This window comes from Camelus dromedarius, chromosome 27 (genome assembly GCF_036321535.1).
Source record: "Camelus dromedarius isolate mCamDro1 chromosome 27, mCamDro1.pat, whole genome shotgun sequence".
NCBI lineage: Eukaryota > Metazoa > Chordata > Mammalia > Artiodactyla > Camelidae > Camelus > Camelus dromedarius.
The window spans coordinates 11,524,703-11,536,849 of record NC_087462.1 but is presented as its reverse complement, the minus strand read 5'-3'; the positions used below and the strand labels follow the sequence as shown (position 1 = coordinate 11,536,849).

Here is a 12,147-nt window from a genome sequence, read left to right as displayed (position 1 = left end):
ATAACCTTGATAACCAGGGTCGCCAGGAGCTTGACCTGAAGAGAGTAAGAAAGGAAGACCATTGGCTGGGGTTGGGAACCGCATGAGAGGAGACAAACTCTCCACCATAGAACTTAGCACATAACACAGCAAAGTAGGCCTGGGGGAAGAATCTGAAAAATGCGGGCAACAGAGAAACACACAGTGTCATTTGAAGCATGACTATGAAAAGTGCCACTGGCTGGAGTTTACAGACCAACAGACCGCTGCCTCTGTCCATCCTGCGGGTCTTGGCTCTGCAGGCTCCTCTCCAAAGCGCCCATTTTTGCAGGTGCCCTCCCCGATCTCACTGCCTCACCCTGTGCTCAGAGCAGGCCGTAAACTGTTTGGGCCCATGCAGCTTGTCATTTCAGGATGGAATGCTTTGGGCTCTCCCCCAGACTCGGTGGGTGGAAGAGCCATAAAACAAGAACTCAGGTGTCCCTGAAGCTCTGCCCTCATGCCAACGAGCGTGATTTGTATTTCGGCAGGTGGGGATTTATAGCCTCCGCTTCTCCATGATGGAGCTCACAATTTCGAAAGCTGAGTCTCCCGTTCTCAACCCAGCCTCGGTTCTGTCGATGTGTCCAGATTCAGAGTCTTCATCTGCTTTGTAGTTCTCCCTTGAACAGAACCAAGAGACCCCTCTGAGCCATGAAGGTCCCCCAGCTGTCACTCGTCAGCCCTGGTTGACATGCCTGTGTGACCTTACCCAAGTTAGATAAACTTTCCGAACCTAAGTTTCCTCATCTGTGAAACAGAGACAATACTAATAACAAAAGTCGTTTCATCATTAGGCAGCTAAATGGTAATGTGGGTTAAATGCTGGGCTTATTATAGGCACTCGATACATGTAAGCTTTATAATATTGTATTATATCATATAATATTATATCATATCACAGCTCATGATGTCTTATATATTATGATATCATTATTGGAAGTCTCCACTGGTGTGTCTGTAACAAAAAGAGGTAGATCAGATGTCAAAATGACTTAAGGCTGGGAAAAGCTTCTCTCCTACTGCCTCATGTTGAAGACAAATCTACAAGGAATCGGTTACTAAATATTTACTCAACACTCCCCTATGTGCTCAGCACCATAACAGAACCCATGTGGGTGCAGAAATGTAAGACCCAGGGTCATCCCAGCTCTCGGCAAGCTTACCACACAGTTGAAAATAAAAGATGCATGAAACAATTAGGCCTCCAGGTGATAATGAAGCCACATACATGCCTCGATGATACAACCCACGAGCTGCTGATTTGAGGCTTCAGGCTTCCCGTCCTCACCCTCAAGGCTCCCCAGATGTTACCCAGGCATCCTCAGGATAGTCAGTATCTTCGGGTCCCCCAATATTTTCATCCAAGCGAGGGGTCCAAGTCTCCTACCACTCCTGTGGCCTCAGCTGTTTCTTTCTGGAACTTCCCTGAGCCTAAAGCCCTCCTCACTGTGATGTGTAGCCAACAAGTGGGGGCAAAAGCAAGGAATAGCCAGGTGGGGAGACAGTGGCACCCACTGCTGTCTGCCCCAGGCCTCTGCTGCCTTTAGTGCAACTCCTTTCCCTTCTGTTCTTTTTCCATTTTGCGGGGCCAGGTCGGGGCAGCAGCCACGTGACCTTTTCTCCCTTTTCAGTTTCTTCCCTCTCTTGCCAGGCTCCTCCTTGAGCCAAAAAACTCCACCACAACAGCTCGTGAAAACAGACCACACGCTCCCTCCACAGCAGTGACCCTGTGTTGCTTCAAGCCAATAATAACTGTGATGATGGTGATAATATCAGCAGCAAATGCCATTTACTCTAAGGTCCTTGGACACTTTTCAGATATTACTAAACTCTCACTTAAACCTGTACAATAGACTTATGTGTCCATTTGAGAGAGAAATAAACTGAGGGTCAGACAGTTCAGCAGTGGATTCAAGGTCACATTATGTGTGTAAGAGGTAGTTCCTGGTTTTAGCCAGGCTTACGTGACTCCAAAGACGGTAACCACCCTGTGATATTGCACACACTGTCAGAACAAAGACAAGTGGGTGTTACAAGTATTCCTGAACCAGCCACAGGACCCTTGACTCTTCCTTGGAGCCATGGAAAGAATAGAGGTTCCAACCCAAATTTTGTGGCTATACACCTTGGCCAGGTCAGTCTCCTCACCTGAAATGGAGATTTATCAAATTTCCTCCAGCACTGATTTTTTTTTTAATTAAGACTTTATTTTTTTTTTAGAGCAGTTTCAAGTTTACAGTAAAATTGAGAGGAAGGTACAGAGATTTCCCATAAACTGGCCCCCACACATGCATAGTTTCCCCAATTATCAACCAAAGTGGTCCATTTGTTATAACTGATGACCCAACATTGAGACTTTATAGTTGCCCAGAGTCCATAATTTACGTTACAGCTCACTCTGGGTATTATACGTTCTGTGGGTTTGGTCAAATGTATGTGTCCACCATTGTGGTATTGTACAGAATAGTTTCTTTTCTTTCAAAATCCTCTGTGCTCCACTCCTTCATCCCTACCCACCGCTCAACCCCTGGAAATTACTGATCTTTTTACTATCTCCACAATTTTGCCCTTTCCAGAACATCTGATAGTTGAAATCATACCGCATCTGGCCTTTTTAGATTGGTTTCTTTCACTTAACCATGTGCATAGAAGATTCCTCCATGTCTTTTCATGGCTTTGCTGGCTCACTTCTTTTTAGCTCTCAGTAACGTTTCATTGTCTGGAGGCACCACAGTTTATTCATCCACCTATTGAACATCATCTGTTTGCTTCCAAGTTTTGGAAATTATGAATAAAGCTGCCATGAACTGACACGTATGGGTTTTTTGTGGACATAAGTTTTTAACTCCTTTGAGTAAATAGGAGCAGAATCGCTAAGTCATATGTTAAGAGTATGTTTGGTTTTATTAGAAACCACCAAATCGCCTTGCAAAGTGGCCGTGCCATTGTGCATTCCTACTGACAGTGTGTGAGAGTTCCTTTTGCTGCACCTCCTCACCAGCAATGGGTGGTGTTAGTGTTCCTGATCTGGAGCGTTCAAATAGGTGTGCAGCAGTACCTCATTGTAATTTGCATTCCCTGATGACTTACAACATAGAGCCCTTTCCATGCTTACTTGACTATCTATGTATCTTCTTTGGTGAGGTGTCTGTTCAGTTCTTTTGTCCATTTTTTAATTGAGTGGTAAGTTTCCTTATCTTGAGTTTAAAGTTCTTTGTATATTTTGAATCACAACCCTTTATCAGACGTGTCTTTTGCAAAACACACCTTTTCTCCCAGACAGTGGCTTGTCTTCTCATTCTCTTAACATTGTCTTTCACAGAACAGAACGTTTTAATTGTAATGAAGTCCAGCTTATCAGTGACTTCTTTCATGGATAGTGCCTTTGGTGTTTTAGCTAAAAAATCATCGCCATACCCACGGCCATCTAGGTTTCTTGCCATGGTGTCTTCTAAGAGTTTTATAGTTCCACATTTTACATTTAGGTCTGTGATCCATTTTGAGTTAATTTTTGTGAAAAGTAGAAGGTCTGTGTCTAGATTCATTTTTCTCTTGCATGTGGATGTCCAGTTGTTCCAGCACCGTTTGTTGAAAAGACTGTCTTTGTTCAGTTGTGCTACCTTTGCTCCTTTGTCAAAGGTCAGTTGACTATAATTATGTGAATCTATTTTTGAGCATTTCATTCTGTTCCATTGATCTATTTGTCCATTCTTTGGCCGATACCACACTGTCTTGATTACTGTAGCCTTACAGTAAGTCTTAAAGTTGGATAGTGTCAGTCCTCCACCTTTGTTCTCTTTCCACATTAGGGTGGCCAGTCTGGGTCTCTGGCCTCTCCCTATAAACTTTAGAATCACTTTCTCAACACTCACAACAGACCCTGCTGGGCAGTCCTGATTTTCAGGATATATTTTTCTGGCAGTTTGCCCAGCACCCAGCACCCAGAACCCTTAGTCTTTAATAGGCTGAATTTGGGTCCCACTTTCCTGGGCTTCGGGAAAATGTTTGGATTTTCAGAGTTTCGTGTGTCTGCACTTTGTATGCCTGAGCTCAGTTCACGAAATGTAATCACAGACATGAAGTGGGTATCCCAGTAGCATGAAGAAGAAAATGCTGGGGCTGGCAGTGGTGGTTAGCCCTCACCGTAACTTTAACAATCCTTGTCACCATCATCATCAAAGATGCTTGTATTCACTGCGTACTTACTAAGTGCCAAGCCAAGAGCTCAGTCCCTTACATGGGTCATGTCACTGCTCCCTTCAGTAACCCTCTAAGGCAAATAGTCATATTGCCTTCAGCTGAAGAGGTTACTCCCCAAGAGTTTAAGTAACTTGGTCACACAGGTAGTAAGCAGTGAAGCTGAGATTCAACCCACTCTTATCTGCTGCGCTGCCTGCATTCTCCCTGGCATTCGCCCTTCACCCTGGGGTAGCAGCATGGACCAGTGTGGGCCGGACATTGGAGCTTCCTGAAGGCCAGTTCCCCTCATCATCCTACACTGAACAGGAATTCGCACAATTAATCCTCCTGACAGATCCCCTCGATTCCTGCTCCTTGAAAGCGTTTTTATGAAACCCACACAGTACTTGAGAAACGGAACCTTAAGCACCCTCTCCTCCTCTGTTTCCCCCTTTCACCTGCTTTCCCTTGGGATCCAGTTGGTTATAAACCTCTCTTGCTGTTTATTTACCTCTTAATCAGCCCTGTCTCCTCTCGGAATGCCGGTTAGCACCGCACCGCTTAATTTCTCCCCGAGGCAGAATCTGCCAGATGGAGTCTTCGTCCCAAGCCACGCTGATTTGCCTTGTTTTTAAATAGCAGTGAACATGCCACGAAACTAAAATAACAATCAGTTCCCAGGTGTGGACTCACTGAGCAGGGAAACAATCAAGTGTGTGTGGACGTGTCCACCGGGGCAGCTGTTCCAAACGGGCTGGATTCACAAGGGAACGACTCCCACAGGTGGCTCCCCGCCAGCTGCTGGCCACATCTGGGCGCCACTCAGCGCAGCAGCTCGCCTGCTTTTCTGCATCAGCTGGGTTCAGCCACTCATCACCTCCTGGGGCTGGACGCCCCCCAGCTCCCAGGCTCCACACCTCTACCTTTTCCACGGCTATGTTCCTGATGGTTGAGGAGACAAAGCAGGCCCCAGAGGATCAGGAAACCAGCACAGAGCAACCAGGGCAAGGAGGAAATGTCCCTATGGCTTTTTTTTTTTTTTTTTTTTGATCCCTAAAATTCCTACAAAACCTGACTCTGATTCTATACCATGACTATGTTTGGGTTAATATAAATATAATTTTTCAAATTTTGTACCAGCTAAATTATTAAACTATGTCCCCCCCCAAAAAAAATGTTTTTGAACGCCCCCAAATCATGTTGTTTATGCAGCTTTCATAGTCCTAGACACACATGGCAGGACGTGGGTCTGGAGAAAGGTGTGCCTCTGAGACACGCAACCCGGACATGGGCAACCTCTCTTTTGGGGAGGATGAGCCTCCAGCAGGGACGGAGTGTTTCTTCACCACCACGTCATCCTGATAAAGAGAAGACTGCATCTTAAGGAAAGACAGAGGTGGTTATTAGTAACACAGCAGTGACCTCCCTGGGATCCAAGGATTAATAGAAAGAAGACAGAGACTGGTCGGACTTGCAGCTTCTCATGCGGTCCTGTCGATCTTGGGTTACCTCCTATCACGGTGGAAGAGCGATCCTGTCATGCGCAAGGCAGCCCAGATTCCAGCACAAACAGACACAGTGACATGCTCAGATGGGGCTCAGCATCGTGGAGAAAAATAGTAAAGGAGAGCCTGCCTCTGCAAACCTGGCTGGGCTCAGAGACACCCAGCTGCGAGCCAGCGGTGCTTAGTTAAAACGACCACCTGTGGAATTCTTGTTTGGTCCCAGATCCCACATTTAAAGAGGAAACTTCCCAAACACTGCCTTAGACAGAAGAACCCTCAGCTCTAGGACAGATCCTGAAACTGTGTCACATGCAATAATTGAGGGCACTTGGAAAGTTAAATTTGACTTGGCAAGTCCAAAAGGCTTTGGAGGACACCTGATGAATACTTTAAAATATTTTTTTAAGTGGTAGAAGATGGGATAAATCAGGTTGCCTAGGGGAGGAGAATTAGTTCAAAATTTGGCCAATCAGAAGGAAGACTGTATGTTTAAAAAAAAAAAAAAAAAAAGAAGTCAGACTGTAAAAATGGGAGCTCTTGGAAATGGACAGCGATGCCCTGGGTTGTAGCAAGTCGTTTTGCTGGAAGTGGAACGTCTGACGCTGCTGTACCACCCAGGGGGGGAGAGCAGGATGGTTTTGAGGAGGTGGGATATCCAAGTAGTGAAAACTGGGGTTTGGGGTCCAGTTGGACCCAGACTCAGGTTCCAGCTCTGTGTTTGTAAGACCTGAGGAAATTTTTCCTGAACCCTCTGTTTCCTCATTGTGAAATGGGGATGGCATCTCCTCTAGTGGGTCATCACACAAGTAAATGGGAAGTATAAACTAACACTAGTGCTCGGCACGGAAGCAACGCTAAGTTCACAATAGTTGCTCCTCCTCTTCCTCCCTGGGCTTGATAAATTGGACGGGAAGAGAAAGTGCGTCCTTCCCTCAGATTTCTTCAGCCCTCCGACTCCGATCACTGTGGGGCCCATCCTTTCAAAGTTCCTGGCGCTTTCTTGCTGCTTTCCTATTGGCTGTTCCAGCACCGCTCCAGACCTTCCCTGATTCCCTGACAGCGGTCTGTATCCTCACCTCTCCTACTCATAACAAGAAGCGATCTTTCCTATACCCCAGTTCTTTGTGACCCTGCTTTCCGCGGCGATAGCTGGGTATTCTGGGAAGTGATGTGTATTAAGAATATGATGCTAATGTGACAATTTAATAAAACGCTTTAAATTTTTTTCCCCTACTAGAGAGTAAGGGTTGAGTACAACACCCAGTCAACAGCCGGCAGCCAGAAGTCTATGTGGTCAGACGAGAGATCTTTTACTAGTGGGATTCTGTAGACAGACCATGCTTAGCTTTTCTAGAGATGATGACAGTGGTTGTTTGGCACAAGAAGGAAGAAAAGTCTGTGACAGGCTGACTGGGGGATATTTAAGTATAGCTGGGACCTGTTTCCATCCACTCATTAATGTTCTGTAGACCCTTAAGATTCACTCCTGTCTTTCTCTCTCCCAAGAAAAGAGCAGGGCTACATGCAGAGGCGCTGGAAGGATGTGCGTGTGGGAGACTTCATCCAAATGCAGTGCAACGAGATCATCCCCGCGGACATACTGCTCCTCTTTTCCTCGGACCCCAGTGGGATCTGCCATCTGGAAACTGCCAACTTGGATGGAGAGACGAACCTTAAACAGAGGCGTGTGGTGAAGGGCTTCTCACAGCAGGTAGGGCTCTTTCTAAGATCTTCAATCGGAAGGGCAAAGGGATGAAGCCAGCCACTGCTCCTGGAAAAACAGATCTAATTTGGGGGGCAGAGGAGAAAGTAAGCAGACACCTCCTTTTCCCAGGCACTCGCGTACGCTTAATCTTCCCAACAACAAGCTGAGAGGGATGCGATCCCCTCGGCACAGACGGGGAATCTGAGACTTAGAAAAGGTAACTTGCTGAAGGCTTCAGAGCCATAAATGGAGACCCCCACCCCACCCCACCCCACCCATTCAACTGAAGAAACCATGCTCTCTGCTCTAAACCAAGGAGTCAAGTATCTGTTCAGTTACTCTTGGGACCAACCCACGTCTCTGTGCTTGTCCAGTCCCCACTCATCCTGCCCAGGTCAGCTCCAGCAACTTCTCCCTCCACGAATTTTCTCTGGGACTCCTCTGACCTCAGCGTAAATGGCAGCAAGGTGTCATCAACTGGTTTTCCATTTGTGTGTATCTTACCTTGTCAACAGCACTGAAACCTCTTTGGGGACAGGGAGCCATCAGCATTTTTATTTAACCCCCACGCTTAGGTGTATGAGACCTTGGACATCGCGGAGAAGGCATTATTGTTGGGTGGTTAAGAGCCCAGCCTCTCGAGTCTGACAGAACTGAACTCAAAGGCAACTCCACCATCCATTCTATGCCTCACCTTAGGCGAGGCACTCACACCTTCATTCTCTCATCTTGAAAATGGGAACAGAAAGTACCCTCTCCAGACGGTGTTTCTGAAGACCAGGTGATACATACGTGAATTACTTAGCATGAAGCCAGGCACGTGGTGAGAGACCAGTAAATAAATAGTTGGCAGTAAATATCAGTGGTGTTCATAGGCAGCCTGTGTTGACTGGTTAAAACTGGGTGTGATGCTCCAATTTTCTCTTCTTTTCTTTGTAACATTTTTTATTGAGTTATAGTCAGTTTACAGTGTTGTGTCAATTTCCAGTGTACAGTGCAGTTTTCCAGTTATCCATGAACATACATACATTCATTGTCACATTTTTTTTTGCTGTGAGCTACCACAAGATCTTGTATTTATTTCCCTGTGCTATACAGTATAATTTTGTTTATCTATTCTGCATATGCCTGTCAGTATCTACAAATTTTGAAATCCCAGTCTGTCCCTTCCAATCCCCCGCCCCCTTGGCAAACACAAGTTTGTATTCTATGTCTATGAGTCTGTTCTCTTTCTGGCTTACTTCAGTTAGAATGACATTCTCTAGGGACATCCATGTTGCTGCAAATGGCATTATGTTGTCGTTTATATGGCTGAGTAGTATGCCATTGTATAAATATACCACATCTTCTTTATCCAGTCATCTGTTGATGGACATTTAGGCTGTTTCCATGTCTTGGCTATTGTAAATGGTGCTGCTATGAACATTGTGGTGCAGGTGTCTTTTTGAAGTACGGTTCCTTCTAAAAATATGCGCAGGAGTGGGATTCCTGGGTCATATGGTAAGTCTATTCCTAGTCTTTTGAGGAATCTCCACACTGTTTTCCATAGTGGCTGCACCAAACTGCATTCCCACCAGCAGCGTAGGAGGGTTCCCTTTTCTCCACAGCCTCTCTAGCATTTGTCATTTGTGGACTTTTGAATGACGGCCTTTCTGACTGGTGAGAGGTGATACCTCATCGTAGTTTTGGTTTGCATTTCTCAAATAATTAGTGATATTGAGCATTTTTTAATGTGCCTATTGATAATTTGTATTTCTTCCTTGGAGAATTGCTTGTTTAGGTCTTCTGCCCATTTTTGAATTGAGTTGTTTGTTTTTTTCTTATTAAAGTTCCCCTTGAAAGGGTTGATTTCCTATCTGGTACCTTTCTCTACTCATGGAAAAGAATAAAATTCTATTCCTTTTATTCACTCCGCCAGCCTGTGGCTGAGGAGAAATTGGTTGAATTAGGGGATTGAGAGGAAAGAAGGCAAACACTTCATTCCTCAGAGAGTCTCGTGAGCTCACGGTTAGTATCTAGACAGAAACGTCTCAAGAGTAGGCAACCTGTCGCACCTCCCTTTGCCCCTCTCAAAGCTCTGGAGGAACAGTGCTCACAAAATTGCTTTTGTGTGATAGATTCAGTCCTCGGAAGTCTGTTCTGTCATCCTTACAATGGGAGTAATACAAATAGCTCTCCCAAAGTGTTGCTGTGAGATTCAGATGAGGTAAGGAGAGCAGGGAACACGATGAAGGGTGTGCTGCTTCATTAGATCCATAGTCAGTGGTCTACTGCTGCCTCCTTGGCTGTAGCCTCTAGACTGGGAATGGAAACCACCATGACCACCTTGCAATCACCTTGTTTATTGTTGTGACAGTGGCTCAGCCCTCCCAGTGGTGTCCAGGCTCTGCTTGAGTCGATCATGGCCCCGGGGCTTGGTGTCTGAGTGTTCTCTCCTTTGCTTGTCCTTGTCACACTCACCCTATCACCTCAAAGTGGCAGGGCAGAAGCTAAGTTCACAAAGCCATTCTACACACAACAGCAACCTACTTCTTGGCTCAGGGCCTTGTGAGCAAAGGTTTTCAAACCTTCTTAGCCGTAACTCATGGTGAGAAATACGCATTGCGCACATCCACGCCCACGTGGATATGTGTGTGAGTGTAAAATTGCCACCTCAATCCCATTGCATGCAAAGCACTCTGAAACTTCCCCTTCTATGCTTTTTCTGTAAAAATTTTTTTGATTGGATTTTTAAATTTTTTATTTATTTTATTTTATTTATTTTTTAAATGGAGGTACTGGGGATTGAACCCAGGTCCTCAAACATGCTAAGCATACACTCTACCACTGAGCTACACCCTCCCCACCCCCAGTCTATTCTATTGAGTTTTTTTTTAAAAAACATTCTGGAAGCAGCGAAACTTGTATGTGTTTACAGATCTCTCCTTCAGCCTCCCCACTCCAACATCCCCACCACAATTCTGAGTCTTTTGAGTCTCTTGGGCATGTTATTTTGGTGGTGTTGAGTTTCACCCAGTGGCAGCACTCCCAAGGTTTTCCTTGTATGTTAATTAGTCAAATAGTTTGGGATTTGACTCGAATGAAGAGCCGGATGAAAGGGTCATTCACAGGCCACTGCTATAAACCAGCCAATTCAATTTAATCACATCCCTCAAGCTCGGACCCAAATTCTCCTAGGATACTTGGTGTAATGATTTACCCGGAAAAAAAAAAAAAAAAGAAAGATAAATTCATGTGTGAAGAGAATAAGATTTATTTGAGTTTGAAGGTTTCCAGAATTTTCCAGTCTGTTTAAATTCTTGATTCCCCCCTCACTTTGCTTAAGTGTGCTTTTCCATTTCTGTAAGAATGATGATGATACTATAATGATAATGCACTTACACTTTTTTAAAGTCCTTATACACATAAGGTAAGTGAGGCACCGAGAAATGAAGTAACTTGTCTAAGGTCACTGAGCTGGGAAGTGTTGGAAGCAGGATTCAAAGCCAAGTTTGCCCAGAGTCCAAGCTCTTAAGGTTTTTGAAGTAGGTCATCCCCCTGGTCCATTGACTATCACCCAGAGTCTACCCAGGGGTACTTACTTGAAAGCACACATTTAACATTTTCAATACTTTTTTCCACACATATGTAGCAAGTAGCAGGAGAAATAAAGGCAGGCTTAGCCAGCTCCCTGGGGAGGAGGAATTTCAGCTGCTCTTTGCTGCCTTGCTTCTCCCTTACGTCTTCAGTGCAAAAAAGATTTCTGAATATGGATAGAAGTGTCTTCTGACTCTATACTATAGTATTTCTCAAATGTACTGGACAAAGATGTTGAGAGTGGTAAGAAAAAAATCTGTGTTGCAATATCAGATAAGATCAGAAGACAACAGATTACCAGTTTTCAAATAGAGTGTCCTGCACAATTTCTCCGGTTCTTTAATAAGCCCCAAGAAGGAAAGGGGGCAGGTACTAGGACGTAGGACTTCTAAATATTTAACCACAGAAAACCTTTGATTCCAAGGAACGTATCCCAGGAATTCTGCAAGAGAGGTGGGATCACAACTTAGAAATTTGTCTGAAATGCCTTGCAGGTGTTGAGGATGAATCATACTCATCACAGGGAGAAACTCTTTCAAATATACATGCATCCTTCCCCTTATCACCAAATTGTAATTTGCCGGGACTAAGGGAGGGGTCTGAGGCATGCATTTTTTTTTTAATTTATTTTTTTTAATGGAAGTATAGTCAGTTACAATGTGTCGATTTCTGGCGTACAGCATAATGTTTCAGTCATGCATATGCATACATGTATCTGTTTTCATATTCTTTGGGCATGCATATTTTTAAAATATTCTCCCAGATGATCTTAATATGAACCTACCACCATGTCCTTGAAAATCTGTATAAGGGAGGGAAGGTGCTACTTCCAAAAAAGCCCTCATTGCAATCATGAGAACAAAACCGCCACCTCTGAGCGTCTTACGTGTGCTTGTGCCTTGCTGGCATTGTCATTTGTCCTCACAACCATCCTGTGAGGTGGGTGTTAACTACTGCATCTGACGGTTGAAAAGCCTGAGGTCCAGAAAAGGCAGATTTCACCAGCTGTCTCAGAGAAGATTTTTAAACACCTGCAAATATGGTTTGTTTGGAAATTTATTACCTTCAGTAATAGGTATTCATGGCTTTCATCAGCTTGTTACTCTCGTTGGCTGTGAGACTTTCACCTTTCCAGAAGGGTTTTTTGTGGGGTTTTTTTTT

The 12,147-nt window shown here is 44.7% G+C and overlaps 1 protein-coding gene across 7 annotated transcripts in view; it reads left to right on the top strand.

Annotated features, from left to right (window-relative positions):
* Positions 1-12,147, top strand: part of ATP10B (ATPase phospholipid transporting 10B (putative)) — a 236,504-nt gene that overhangs the window by 140,001 nt on the left and 84,356 nt on the right. For all 7 annotated transcript variants that reach the window (XR_004131953.2, XM_031437734.2, XM_031437735.2 and 4 more), the window contains one exon: positions 7,212-7,416. Coding sequence is in view for 6 of the 7 variants with exons in the window: in XM_031437734.2 (XP_031293594.2) it covers positions 7,212-7,416 (205 nt within the window). In the remaining variant the exon portion in view is untranslated. The remainder of the gene's footprint in view (positions 1-7,211; positions 7,417-12,147) is intronic.